The 15351-nt window shown below is 36.2% G+C and overlaps 1 protein-coding gene across 1 annotated transcript in view; it reads left to right on the top strand.

Moving 5' to 3' along the window:
* Positions 1-14713, top strand: part of MYO5C (myosin VC) — a 35404-nt gene extending 20691 nt beyond the window's left edge. The window contains exons 26-41 of the mRNA XM_030498733.1: positions 153-246; positions 1077-1140; positions 1227-1307; positions 1696-1876; positions 3923-4016; positions 4799-4850; positions 5057-5222; positions 5477-5564; positions 6253-6348; positions 7325-7479; positions 8581-8670; positions 9956-10106; positions 10423-10705; positions 11700-11874; positions 12370-12450; positions 12696-14713. Coding sequence (XP_030354593.1) covers positions 153-246; positions 1077-1140; positions 1227-1307; positions 1696-1876; positions 3923-4016; positions 4799-4850; positions 5057-5222; positions 5477-5564; positions 6253-6348; positions 7325-7479; positions 8581-8670; positions 9956-10106; positions 10423-10705; positions 11700-11874; positions 12370-12450; positions 12696-12848 — 2004 coding nt within the window. The 3' untranslated portion in view covers positions 12849-14713. The remainder of the gene's footprint in view (positions 1-152; positions 247-1076; positions 1141-1226; positions 1308-1695; positions 1877-3922; positions 4017-4798; positions 4851-5056; positions 5223-5476; positions 5565-6252; positions 6349-7324; positions 7480-8580; positions 8671-9955; positions 10107-10422; positions 10706-11699; positions 11875-12369; positions 12451-12695) is intronic.
* Positions 14714-15351: the final 638 nt, after the last annotated feature.

Genomic DNA, 15351 nt, shown 5'->3' with positions numbered 1-15351 from the left:
TGATGCCTGAGAACCAGATGCTTTAAACACAACACATTTTAAGCCTTCTACCACATGAACTTGTTCTTAATTATAAGTCTTTATGATTTAACTGATACTCAGCCCTTGTCATTCAATCCTTGTCTCAGTTCATAATTTTTGTCTTGATTCAGAAAATACCTGAGTTACAAAAGGAAATTGAGCTGCTGCAGACACAAAAATTGGATGTTGAAAAGCAGGCCCAGTCACAGAAGCGAGAATTGAGGGGTAAGCTACATACTAGATAATTCAGAGAACTTACCAACTACAGTTTAAATGGATTTCTTCCATCTTAGCTTTGACAAAACCCCAGTTTTCTTTCCCATCCCGTAGTGATTTCATTCTATTCATACCTTTACTCAGAAAAAGAAAAAAAAAGCCCCAGCAGGTGAGTTTTACAAAGTGATCACTGAATACTGTGATCTGGGGTACACCTTTGAAGAAACTCTGATTTCAGACATGTCTCTTTTTTGTTTAAAAATCAATGCTAGTAATTTAAACCTGACTTAGAATTTAGCAAGTAGTTTGTAGACATCCAAGAACACAGAAACAATATGTTACCTAGTTTTCGTTCATCCTATCTTTCACGTTAGGTCCAACAAATGTCAAATACACTTAAATAACTTGCTGAACTGGGTTGTCTTTGGGAAAAGACTTAAGATTAAGCACTACTGTTGTGCACTTTGTTCAATGCTGACAATGTCATATAACGGACCTGTATCTGCAGCGTTTAATGTAGTAACCCAGCACTAGATGGCAGATCATCTATAAAACTCTAGCAGTTGTCCAGATTCAGAACAGAAAGATGTAACTTTGCATTGAAAGTTTGATGTGTTTGTTTAGGAAAAAAAACAATACTGGTGGTATAACTATCTGGTGCACCTTACATTTCCACAAGTAGAACAATGTCCCTCGTCATATTGTTGTAGTAAGTCATATATATATACTGAGTAGCAGGAAGAAACCTCGTAGATTTAGGAATAGGTTGGTTTGATTTTTATAATCAAACTTAATTTGAAATGTGCACAGAAAATTATTCCTGTAACTTTTTTTTCCAGAAAAGATGTCAGAAGTTACACAACAGCTTCTTGAAAGTTACGATTTTGAAGATGTGAGAAGCAGGTAATTTTGTTCTGGGGTCTGTTAGAAAAAGCTTAGGAAATGCATATTTTTCACCCGCACGCTAATGATGCCACCTTGTATTCTAGACTCTCTACAGAGGATTTGGAACACCTAAATGAGGATGGAGAACTGTGGTTTGCTTACGAGGGCTTGAAAAAAGCTACAAGGTTAGTTCAGTTCTCCAATGTTTTCATAACTCCACACTGTGATCTAGAAAATAAATGGAAAGATCAATGAGTAACTAATCTGACAGTGCAATACTGAACATCTGGTTAAGAAGTGAACAAATACTACATTATATGACTGGCTGACCAGTTTAAGATCAGTTTAACAAACTTTTACTAAGTCAGTGAGATGTGTTTGTGTGTCAGTTGGGGAAGTGTGTTTCCTCTGAGATATCATGCATAACTTTCAACTCCCTTAATGCACAGGTGATGCAATGGAATGTCGGCATGTTAACAACAGTACTTTACTTTGTTTTCACTTGGTAAATTTGACCTATTGAATTGAGGTTGTACTACATCTGCCATGTTCTTTCTCCCTCTCTTTCAACAGAGTAATGGAAAGTCATTTCCAGTCTCAGAAAGAAATATATGAGAAGGAGATTGAAGGTTTGAACTTTAAAGTTGAACATCTCAGCCAAGATATTAATCATCTACAAAAGTTATTTCGAGAGGAAAATGACATAAATGATGGTATTCGACTTGAAGTTAGCAGACTTACTTCAGAAAACCTGGTAAGATCAAGGTGTAGTAAAGCAAAGTATGTTTTTCTTACTAATACAGTCCAAATGAGTTTGTGGCATGAAGACCTCAAAATCTCACGGTCACATCCTTGAGATCTCAAGGCTCAAACTGATATGGCTCTTGAAGACTGCACACCCATACAGGCTCTTTCCCTGCATGCTGTGGTAGTGGGTTAGGAGGCAACCAAATTTAGTCTTGGGTGTATAGCTTGTTGGGGCAACCTCACAGAGGCTTTTCCCTTTTGCATAAACCTGAATTGAGATTTTATTCTAATCACAGAATGGCAACCGTTTTACAAACCAACTTGGTGTGTAGTGCACACACAGGCTTTGTTTTCTGTTCTTGATAGCTAGGAGACACTGAGAATCTTTAGAAAGCATTTGAACTGTTGTACGCTTATGTGGCTGAATAGTCAGATTTTATAAAAGAAGTTTTGGACTTCAAAATATTGTCCAGTGCTGAGCTCATACAATATTTTGGTTGTGCTTTTTGCAGTTTCTCTACAATGCAAGGAACTTTTGAGGGGTCTAATGATTTCTACAGATATGCAGCTTTACACTGGAAGTCATGAAGAAACAAGTATTAATTTAGTGTTTTTGTTTGCACAGAATTTTAACTAGAAGATTAATCAGAGGTTTAGCAGTGACCAGAAAGTTAGCTCACAATGCCTTTTTAATACCTACCTTATTTAAACTTCTCATTTGATAATTAAAAAAATAGCTATTCTTGGTCAGACCCTGTCTTTTTCTGATGGAACACTTCCAGTACTCGGCCTTAATGAAAAGCTGTTTTGTGATACCGTAACCTTCTGTGGGTCAGTGTTATAACAGTGTTCTAGGTCTGTCTGGGATGGAGTTAACCTTGTAGCTCTCTATGATGCTGCATTTTGCCTTTGTGGCTACAACAGTGTTCATAACAGGACAGTGTTTTGGCTGTTGCCGAACAGAGCTGGCACAGTGTCAAGGCCTTCTCTTTTTCCTGTCTGCCCCATCTCAGCCAGTTGAGCTGGGGGTGAGTAAGAAATTGGGAGGGCACACAGCCCCGACAGCTGGCCTGGGCTACCTGCAGGGATGTCCCCCACCATATCATGTCATGCTCAGCTATAAAAACTGAGGTAGAGGAAGAAGAAAGGGGGTGTTCGGCTTTATCTTGACTTTGTCTTGACCCAGATGTTCCCCTGCTTCTGCTCTTCCGAGTCTCTTCCCTGTTGTTCTGGGATGTGGGTGTATGGGGGGAGTGAGCATTCTTGGGTGCTCAGCTGCTGGTCAGACAGGGTCAACCCACAGCAACCACCTTCAATTTTCATTGTAGTGAGGCATTCAGGTTCAGAATTCAGTTACTCCATTCTTTCCCTGTAATCAGAGGACAGAAATGAGCATCTTTTTCTCAGAAGCCTCTTTAAAGCTATTTCTCTCTCTCAGGTTGACAAGTTTGATGATTTGATAGTGAAAAACAGATCCTGTGGGGTTTACGGTGCAGTTCTGAGGCTCTCCCCACCAGAGGGCAGCTAAGCATATTAAGTTACTAGCAAATTGCAGTCAAGGCTTAAAGAGTCTACTTATCGGTACTGTGTGAGACATACATAACACGAGGAAGTGCTATTATTCCAGAAGGTAATATATACCATAATATATACCATATTATTTTTCTGCTGAGTGAAAAATAACTAAAGAAATATTTTCAAAACAAAGTTACTAAAATTGAAAATATAAGGAAAAGTTTTATATAATGTTATTTTTAATTGACCCAGGGAAATTAAAGCCACAGTGTAATTTCCTTTAAACCAAAACAGAAGAATAGTAATACTGGGGCCAGTGCAAACATTTCATTAGCTCACTGTTTCATTTTTAAGAGTGGCCAGCAGCAGATGCCTCCAGAAGAGCTAAACAAATCAGGCAAGTCGGTAGCACTACTCCCATGCAGTCTGTCCCATTTTTGACTATTTGCAGTTGAAGGTCTTCAGGTATCATAGGAACTATTGCAGACACTTGAAAAGAAGGTGCTGAAATGTGCAAATCTCCCCTTTTCTCTAAAAGGTGATCCCAGATCTTAAACAGCAAGTTTCTGAACTTGAAAATCAAAAACTAGATCTTGAAAACCGTCTTCAAGAACAGACTGTGAAGTTGAAAGGTAAAGTACCAGCATGGTTCCTTCTCTTTTGGTTGTTTAAGATTAATATGATGGATTTGAATTTGTTTGAATTTTTAAAAGCTGAAGCAATATTTCATGATAACTTCATTGCCTTATTACTTACTTGCTTGCTTGTAAAATGTAAGAAACACAATGAAGAAATGTGTTGTATAGTTTATATCTCTGTTATTAAAGAATAAAATACATATAAGTATGTCTGCTTTTTTCTCTTTTTTACCTTTTTGAGGTCATTCAGTTCTGTGATCTACAAGTGTGTTCAATAGGACTCTGCTAAGAATATGTGTAATGGGCTATGCCCTTTGGAAACACTAATGAAAAGGAAAGATGTTTGGACCTTAAGGCATACTCTATGAGGTGGACTTCAGAGGGTGCTGAAAAGTTCAGAGCAGAAGACAAGGAAAAGTTCTTGATAAATTTGCTTGTTTGAAAGTTGTTCTCAATTTAGGAAAGCACATTTTGCTGAGTATTCTGAGTGTCTCTAACTGCAGTAGCCTCCTGGGGAACTGATTTAAAATTTGCAAGCAGTTTTACTGCCCACTGCAATAAGTTAGTAGTGTCAAAATTGCTCATCCCATATAGCCTTCTGTGTGGTGGGGAGTAGTTGGGTGTTTCTCTGATACATTATCTGGCATGGCATTCAATTGCATTAGATGAAACAAAATTATGAGTGTAAGAAGAGATTAACTGCATAAACAAATATGATCTTGTTCTTTCTTTTTTGTTTTGGGTTTTGTTGTTAATTATTACTGAAAAAATGAAAGAGATGTCTCATCGGCTGCATTACGAGCAAGAAGGGGAGAGAACACAAAGAAGGTAAATTTTTTTTAATTTTTTTTTTATGTAAAAAATGTCATTGCTATAAGCTCTGATAACAATCATTTAAACTCTTTAAAGTACCACATTCAGTGTAAGATTTGCCTTACAGCCTTGTGTACAGTTAATAAGTAATGAACAAGTATGGTATGACTATGCTTTTAGCAAAGTAAGAATAAAAGCCAAAGCTTCTTATCTATTTTTAGAAGTAATGAGGCCCAGAATGAAGTAAGCATAAAAGAAAAAGAGAGACTGAAAGTCAACACCCAAGAAATTGAGGGTCTGAGCAATGGTTTGGTGCAAGATGAAACCCAGGATGAAGTACAAAGCAAGATAAAGCAAGAGACAACACGACTTACTGTTGAAAACATGGTGAGGAAATGAAATCACAATTAAGAAACTGTACCTGAAATGCAGGATAAAGGAGATAATGTGATTTCATGGTATGGACAGCATGTTTTCTCAAATCATTGGGGGAGAAGAAAACTATGAAGGTTTCATGTTTATTCTATCAAATATAAGTAAAAGCACATCATAGTGTTCTTTCATTGTGGCAACAGCATGTAGCAATAGAAGATATTTTTTAATTCTGGTTGCTCTGAACTCACTGAATTTTATTATTACAGGATCTTGAGGAAAAACTAGATATGAAAGATAGAATAATAAAAAAATTGGAGGATCAGATCAAAACTCTTACCAAGACTATTGAAAAAGGTAAGATAATGTTATGTGATTTTTTTTTTTTTTTTTGTAACAATGGCTTTGACTGTTTTGTAACAATGGCTGTGAAAGGTAGGGTTTGGGGCAGGATTAGAAATTTAAGTCCACAGAAAAAAGTGCAAGTGGAACCATCAATAGAAATTACATAAAAGTCCTTTCCTGTATTTTTTTTTTCCCCAACTAAATAATGGGCACATATGGGACCTAGACTATATCATAAAGATTAAGCCAGAAGCATAATATTCTTTCAACAGAAGTTAATACATACCCCCACACAAACTGTCTCTGAGCCAACAGAATGTTAGTTTTGCGTTGGATGAGTAACTCCTCCCATTAGCCTCAAATGGCAGATGGTTCCTGATATGAAATTACTTTGTACAAAGCTCTTACGTAGCACGAAATTCTATAGAAAGCTCTGAAAAACATTGCAGAGGTGACTAATGTAGAGATGTTTTGTTGCTGTTTATTTGTCATATAAATGCAAGTAATTCCACTGAATCCAGTTAAACTATTCACATTTATATTATTCATGCCTGGAGCCATAAGTTAAGAACATTTTTGTGAACAGGGCCCATTCCCATACATTATTACAAAGAAAGCTGCTTTTCTCCAATAGTTTGTTCTAATATGAACATTAGCTTAGCCATTTACCTGCAAGTAACAATGCTTTTGTGTTTGACAGCTGAAGCTCATGTGCCAAATTCGTCCAAAGAGTACATTGGAATGATAGAGTACAAAAAAGAAGATGAAGAAAGGATCATTCAAAATCTCATCCTCGGTATTTTAGTAATCCTTCAAATTTTATCAGTAGTCAACAACAGTCAGTGTAGAACACTACAACAAAAATTACAAGACAACATATTTCACTTATGTTCGAAGTTGCTTTTTCCTCTTTTGCTACCAGTACAACTTGGAGGCTCTATATTGTTCTTGTTCCACTGCCAGATATTCCATGTACTGAAGTGCTTTATCTATCTGTGTAAAAATAGTGTGTCTGCCTCTACATAATGCTGACTCTATTATCTTTCTTATTATTTATTCACCTATAAAGCTATAAATCTCAAGAGCACACCAGGGACTTGAATTTACTTTCTTCCTGGTCATCTACGAAGTCTGTAAGTCACTGGGTTTATATCCATGTGTGATGGATTACCCCCCTATCTGTTCTTTCCATATCATTCCCTTCACTGAAAGGAACTGTCCTTTACTGTTTCTTTTGTAAATGAATTTTGTCCTTCATCTGAGTTACTTTACATTATCAGTCTTACTGCCAAACCAGCTTTTTGCATTAGCTTACAATTAATAGTAGACTTGACAAATTTTCCATGTACATTAGTGCCATTATTAAACACTGTGTGGAAACTACATCTATCTTCCTTTTCTTCTCACCTACTTCAGCTTTGTGAATGTTTATATCTCTGTGAACAGAGGTGTGTCAGTAAGCAATGCTAGAATTAGGTGGGGCCTCCAGTGCATAGTTAAATGCAAATTGCTTTTTAAAGTTGTCCTGTCTGGCACAGTCCATGCTGGACCTTAGAATTTGCTACAATTTTCTCCTTCTCTAGAAAACTTAATTAATACTCTTATAGGAACAATACAAAACAGATGTTTTCAGAAATGAGCAATTCATCAGTTTATCGGTTATAAGTGACTGGTCACTGAAGAAAGATACCCCATAGTGCTTGTCTTTTTCAGAATCATACATTGAGTCATTGAATTTTTGTGTAAAAACCTGATGACTCTCCTTTATGCAGATTTAAAGCCACGTGGAGTTGTAGTTAATATGATACCTGGCATTCCAGCTCACATCCTGTTCATGTGTGTGAGATATGCAGATTATCTGAATGATGCTGACATGCTGAAATCCTTCATGAATGTAACCATTGATGGCATCAAGCAAGTTGTTAAGGTAGGAATCATGTTTGGCTGTACTGTACTTTGTGATTTTTTGATGTGAGCTTTACAAGATGCATACACAGTACCTGGGGAAAGCTGACACTTTCATTTGCTAGTGTTCCTGTAATAGAATAATAATCGTAAGTGGCACTCTTTTTGAAGTTGTAGTAGTATCCGTGTAAAGCCTCCAGGTAAGGTTCTACTGTGCTGAACATAGAATGCACAGAATGCATTAACATAAATTATTTTGATCTGAAGAGCTTGTTGACAGGAGCATTTTGAAGTATTTTATGTTTTACAATTAGGTGAAATGCACCTGTGCTTTCAGCACTGGTAGAAGTCAGATGGACAGAAATGAAGGTTGGTATGTCTGGTAGCAGGCAGGTATCAGAATTTTAGGAGGCTTTTACACTGCTGTTCTACTCTACTAGTGTAATGGTGGGGGTTGACATGTCATTTGGTACTGCATCATTAGTACCCAAGTGATTAAAGTTATGTTGCCAGCCAGTTGACAAAATCAAGTTATAAATAAGAATTGCTAGCCTGTTTCATCTGCATAACAAATGTGAATATTTCATTATGGATTTATAATGCCATGAAACACCAGGCACGCTTTGTAGCACAGGCAGGAATGGACTGTTGTTTATGCAGTTGAATTTGTGATATAGAGAATGCCTATAGTTTGTTCATAAATAAATTTATACCAGGGTTTATCCACTAGAAAAGCTTGTGTTTACTTAACTAACAAAAATAAAACATACTTACACAAGTGTGTTTATATGTAGTTCAGTTTCATTTGTGTATACAGGTGGTCACACTTTTTTTGCAGGAAGGCCTCCACACTATGCATAGAAATGTGTAAAACTGTTTGGTTCAGGCCAATTCATTTAGCCAGTCTGTCATATAAGAAGACTTAAACAGTGTTTACCAAATAAAAGAGAGATCTTTGCTACGTGTATTTTAGCCTGAAATCACAGTGTGTTTTGTCCAGCTAGCATGTTATAGATACTATATGCTCCTTCTGCTATTATATCAATTCTGTAATGGTCTTTAGTTATTAAATTATCTTAGTGAGACAATACCATTGTAAGATTGCTTTACTTACTGTTTTCAGGAACATTCAGAAGACTTTGAGATGATGTCCTTCTGGCTTTCCAATACATATTATTTTCTTAACTGTTTGAAGCAGTACAGTGGGGAAGAGGTAGGATTGATTTAATCAAATAATTTCATTACTTTGCCTTTGACAGACTTTAATTTGGAAGTAAAAATAGTCATAATGGATTCACCAGCACACCACTGTTCCTTCCAGGTATTTACACATTCACATTGCTCTGCAGTGGTATTGTATGTCTTAAACAAGTAATAAGACAGTATAAAACTAATGGATCAAGTGAAATCAAAGAAACATTACAGTGTTGCAGTAGGTTAAAGACATGACATGGAAACTGCTACTTAATTTGAACTCTTCCACATGTGTTTAATATGAGCTGAACTTCAGATATCCAGCTACTTATATATATTAAAAGCAGTTTTACTATTTTATAATTGTGACCATTCAAACACCTACTGCCGCCAAAATAAGGTTACAGAAGAAAACCTCAGGAAAGGAGCAAAACAATAAAACACCTGCTTTTGTCCTTGTTTCACTCACATTTTTAAGCTGTTTTATTCCAAGATTCAAAATTCTTTTAATTATTTTCAGTTGAAAACTCTTAACATGTTTGGGTTTTTTTGCTAGGTTTTATAAACTTAGGTAGACTGAACTGGAATTGCACATAACAATAAAGTCTTAACACATAAGAATATAGCCTTCAGGATTAAAGCAAAGAGGTACCATAAAGCCTTGGAATCACAATAGCTGTCTAAACACAACACTCCCTCTTGTGGTCATATCGAGAAAAGTGGAGAACTGAAAGCATTTAAACTTAATAACAATCTTTTATAAATTTAATTGTAACAGTAGGGAAGGGTCTGAGTCCAGAATGTAGATTTTTAATCTATATTTCTAATGAACATTCAAGACTTCAAACAAATTAAGATTCAGCCTAGACTTTTGAAGTCAGAACTTTCCTGATGAAAAGTTCAAAAATTAGATCCATTTGTAGCAATAAAATGTAATTCGTAATTTTTTTGTTTGTCAACATAGTTTAAATAACTGCATTTTGCCTTTTTTTTTGGAGGGTGTAAGGGGGATTTGCTTTCTGTTTAAGTGACGTGGTAATTGTGCCAAAGTTCACTGAAATCTATGCACATCTTTCCTTTGGCTTTAGCAGGCTTAAGAAACAGAGTAAACACCAACATAAACTAGAAAATTAAGTACAGGAAGCCCAGAACTGGAAGCATACATTGATGTCAGCTGTAGCTTTGACTCATTCTGAGACTCTGTTCAGCGAGAGATAGAATGAGTTACTCTAATACATACATTACATTGTAGTAACAATTTATAATGTTATGTGATTTCTAATAATTATATTTACAACTTGTAGGAATTCATGAAGTGTAACACTCCACGTCAGAATGAGAACTGTTTGAAGCATTTTGATCTCTCGGAATACAGACAGATTCTTAGTGATTTGGCCATTCGTATCTATTATCAATTCATTGTTGTAATGGAGAACAGCATTCAGCCCATGATTGGTAAGACAGCAGCAATTCAAACAGGCTTCAATGTAGCTTGTGAAGTACAAGAATAAAGCTTATACATGGAGGGAAAGAGTGGGACAGGCTTCTTTCTCCTGATGTGGGATAATGCTTTGACACTGATCAACATCCTACAAAAATAAAAGGCTGTTTAAAATTTGTGTGCTCCAGGAACCTTTGTATCTTCTTTTCCTTTCTTGCATCATTTAACTTTTAAAATATCCTGAAAGCTTTTGTTCAAGAATTAAGTTAATGTAACTGAAAGGAACCTTAGGAGTTTTGGTCTCACCAGTTATTTTCTATTATATTTCAGTACCAGGCATGCTGGAATATGAAAGTCTTCAGGGAATTTCTGGTTTGAAACCTACAGGGTTCCGTAAACGTTCTTCTAGTATAGACAACACGGATACCTACACGATGACCTCTATCCTGCAACAGCTCAGCTATTTTTATAGTACTATGTGCCAGAATGGCTTGGACTCTGAGCTTCTAAAGCAGGCAGTGAAGCAGCTTTTCTTTCTGATTGGAGCTATCACCCTCAATAGCCTCTTCCTCCGCAAGGACATGTGCTCGTGTAGAAAAGGAATGCAGATAAGGTAAAGCCAGTAAAGTTTCAACAAGCTTGAGAATGAATTCTTAACATTTTGATGTAACGTCCTTTATCTTTAAGTCACTGTAACCATTCGGCTGGAAGTAGCTGATCGGGTTTTACTGTTTTGAAAAAGTAGATCTTGGCATCTTTCTGAACATAACATATTACAAATTGTTCTTTCCATGGAAACACTAATGGAGGAAAAGACAGAGAAAATTACAGTTTACGATCAGACATGTTTAGGATTCTTTTCATGCCAGGTCACTCATGATGTGATAAATAGTATTTTTAATTCTTACTATAGTAAACAAGTACAGTGTCCCTTGGCTGGCAGACAGACAAAAGCTGACTTGCCTTTTTTTTATGCTCTATGACAAGAAAGGTGCTGAGACAGAGCCTTTGAGGGTGTAGATTGGACATCATTTGTCTTGTTACGAGCATCAAGAGAACATGCTCCTAACTTTTTTTCAGGAGATACAGTTCATTTGTTCTCCATTAGACAGTCTGAAGACTAAGGTGAAAGAAAATCGGTAAAATCTTGACCCATCTGGGAATATTACTAGAATAAAGCTGCTTGAACCTTTAGGTCATCAATTATAAGCCCAGCCCTGCTTTGCAATGTGCAAAGATTGCTCTCATTTCCTGTACAAGCTCAGTTGTAAATGCATATTTTAAAGTGCTATAGTGCTACAGTGTAATAGGCAGTGCCAAGAGATACTAGTGGTTTTCTGTAAACAACATCTAAACTAGTAACTTGCTTTCTATTATTATTGAGAAATAAAAATCTAAAAATAATTGAAATATACAAGGGATTAAACTTTTAGATCAGCAAGCTATTTATTGTATTATTTTTATGATCTACTCACATGGTTTGTAACTTAAAATATATGAATTTGAACACTGCCTTAAAGGAGCATTCCTTCCTTAGAAATCTTTAATGTAACTTGCTTGTTACGGGGAACTTGACATTTCTGTTGTCTGCTTGTGGTTTAAACCAGATGTAATATCAGCTACTTGGAAGAATGGCTTAAGGACAAGAATCTTCAAAGCAGCAATGCCAAAGAAACTTTGGAGCCTCTATCTCAGGCAGCCTGGCTCCTTCAGGTCAAAAAGATCACAGATGATGATGCCAAGGAAATATGTGAACACTGCACATCTCTTTCTACTGTGCAGGTAATGAACCATCTGTTTTCTTCTGGCAGCACAAGTTGCAGAATCTTAGCTATCTAAAATAATTTGCTGCAAAGAGTTATTGGCCTTTCATTTGATAAACAGCATTCCTCAGCATTCCACATCACCACTTGTTAGACTGAATTTTTAACTCCTTATTCCTGATTGTTAGCATTGGTGAATACTTGCCTGCTTTGTTCTATCCTGTGTTTTTATTCCACAATGTATTTTCTTTACTTTGTCACAGGCTTTTTTTGTTGTTGTTTCCCTTAATCGATTCAGCTTTTTCTACCTCTTCTTGATCCTGCTGACGCCTCTGGAAATGAGGCATAGCAATCATCATACATGTAACAGCTCATTTGGTGACTAGGCAAAATTTTCTACTGTAAAACTCTTTATTGAAACTTTAATTAAATATTAATAAAGATGTTAATGCTTTCTTCTTTTTGTCTTTGCATTTTTTGTGACATACTAAAATAGGTTTTTTACTTTGAACAGATAGTTAAGATCCTCAACTCATACACTCCAATAGATGATTTTGAGAAAAGAGTGACTCCATCATTTGTTCGTAAAGTCCAGGTAAGAGCTACCACTGTTATTTCTCATATTGAAGTTACAGGATATGTCATACACAGTTTTTGATGCTATGTAATTACACTTGACCTTTATATCATATTATTACTAAGCTGCTCAGCTTCTACACATTCGGAACTGATTAAAACAACTCTCCTTAACATTGTGTGAAAGCAAAATTAGCAAAGGGAAGCAAACAATGCTTCGATTCTTAAATACAATATTTCCTTACCCTTTCTTTATAATTTCAGGCTATGCTAAACAATCGTGAGGATGCTCCACAGTTGATGCTCGATACCAAATATCTCTTTCAAGTGATGTTTCCTTTCACCCCCTCTCCACATGCCTTGGAACTGATACAAGTCCCCAGCAGCTTCAAACTTGGCTTTCTTACAAGGGTTTAGTAAAACCAATGCATTGGTATTTCCTCAGAGACTATATGAAGACAGGCAGACTTCCATGGTTCCGCCTGGTGGATAGCATTGTAGCTTGCAGTGAATTAAACTGTTAAAAACTTGTTCCTGAGTCAAAACTTCAAAGCAGGAATAATTTGAGCTTGTGAATTCCTTCTCTCTCTTTTTACTTGTCTCCCTGCACTACAGTCCTACAGTGATTACTTTATATCATCAACTGGACACAAAGCTAACCATACAGTTTCTTAGCCCAAACCTGACAAGAAAAGCGTTTATCTGACAAGTTTCCATTGGTGTTCTCGCAGCACCAGTCAGAGGGGAAGACGTGATAAATGTTATTACCTTACCATTTTCCTTGCCTTTGTTTCCTGTAACAAGAGATTTTTTTTCCCCACGGTAATTCTATTCATTGCCTTGATACACTGGATCTGGTTTACAGTAGTTTTTACCCTTCTATACTACTTGTGCCTTTATTCCTTTCATAAAAGAAGTCTTTTCTAACAGTTCTTCCAGAAGACTGTAGTAGGAGGGAAGGGAAGGTCCTTCCACAATTGTATAAAAAAATCAATATAAATAGCTACATTGAAACTGGGGAACTCGGACCAATCTAAGAGAATTACAAACGCACATTGTCTCTTTGTAGGCATGCTGGCTTGGCTTACTGAATGCTTGCACTGCAGCTTTTCAGCCAGGGGAAGGACTCAGGTGCTCTTTTTGAAGACAGGTTTCAATTTTGTTCTTGGCAGTGACAAGTCTGGATTTTCATTTTTTCAGTCATTATAATAGAAAAGTCAGATAAGGAATTCATGTTATGATCCAGGTTTGAATTACAAACTTGTTCTCTAAAAAACCAGGAGTCATCTCCTGGTTTGGTTCCTTCTCTAGGGCAGTGTATTTCAGAATATACACAGTATGCACACATGTGCACATCATCTTTCTCCCTTTTCTTTTTTGCTGGTTTTCCTCCTCCAGTCCAGACACTGAGTAGGAGTGAATGCAGGTACTGTGGTCTGGTGTTACTGATAAACCAAGATTAATTCCTTCCATTTCATCTTTATTTCATTTCAATTGTGGGATCCTCAGAAGCAGAAGTGTGGTCCCCTTTTTGCTTTGTCCAGCTTCTCCCTGTAGTCAGAAGGCAGCAAACAGTAACTTTATTTAGTACTGGACCCTGTCAGAGCAAATGGAGAAACAGCATTCACCTCAACACAGTGATGACTCTCTTTAGGAATTCCTCAGTAAATAATGCTAGATTTCTGGCTACTCTATTAGACATAGTTTTTAAAATTGAGCACTAAAGGTTTGGAATATTGAAGTATTCTAATTAATTTAGTTGATTTGAATATTACAGAAAGGAACAATTGATTTTATTACACAGTATTAGTACTGCTTGTTTAATTTCACAGAACAATCTGTAAATATAAAGGAATGATTCTTGTTATTTAGTATTCTTGGTGTTTACTATGTACAGTGAAATATTCATGGTGATATTCACAGAGATATATTCAAAATATATGATGGAAAAAAAATCTGTGTTTTGTTGAATAACAATAAAAACTGTACAAAAATATTGCAGACGTAGGTAGACTAGTAATTTTATCTGTTAAATAAAGTAGCTTTTAAACCAGTTTGTAGTGTTTTGAGTGATGCAATAGTTATGTTTTCAGTATTGGATCATTTGAAACTTGTAACTGTGTGAATATCAGTGAATACTGTCAGTTTTGTATTGCACCATAAACATCTATTTCTTTGCAATGGTGTATCTTCCTGTCAGAATGCTATGCTGTCCTGGCTTCTCATGAATTTCTGTAAATATTTTCCTGCAAGCAAGTTTTGTTGCTTTAATTTATATATAGCCTTTTTTTACAGTTATTGGACCTGTATGTCTGTTACCGGGGACAGTATGAGTAAAACCACAGCCCACTCTTACGTCTACATCACACAGAAGCATCAGAAGGCATGTATGTCATTATGACAAAAATTGTCAATCAAGGAAAAATGTTCTAACAATTTGATGCAAGGTTACTTTGGGAGGTTTGTGTGAAGATTGCTATTAACACAGTGTAAGCAAACAAGAAAATGTATTTTTAAAAGAAAGTTCAAGATGATCAGTGTCTACTGTACGTGCTCAGAAACTTACTTTTGCTGACACCTTCAACCAGAGTGTAGGTACAAAATTCTGTTTATCTGTAATTCTTCTAAATATAAGGAGCAGTTTTAGACTAAGATTAACATTCCTAGAATGATAGTAAAGGAGAAGGCTATTTCATTCAACTGGGAAGATGTCGAATGATGATCCCTATTGAATGGGAAAGCACTGAAATGCCTTATGGCAAGATGCGTAAGGTGCTGTTGGCATCGCTGGATGTGTTTAGACATGCAACTCCTGCAGTTTCTGGGCACAGGACTCAGTGGCATACACGGGTCCCTTTCAGTCCTGTGTTCCCATAATATTCTAATAAAAAAAGATTAGGACAGGTTACTTCTACCAAAG

Source organism: Strigops habroptila, chromosome 9 (assembly GCF_004027225.2).
Source record: "Strigops habroptila isolate Jane chromosome 9, bStrHab1.2.pri, whole genome shotgun sequence".
NCBI classification, from domain to species: domain Eukaryota; kingdom Metazoa; phylum Chordata; class Aves; order Psittaciformes; family Psittacidae; genus Strigops; species Strigops habroptila.
This window is presented reverse-complemented; position numbering and strand designations above follow the sequence as displayed.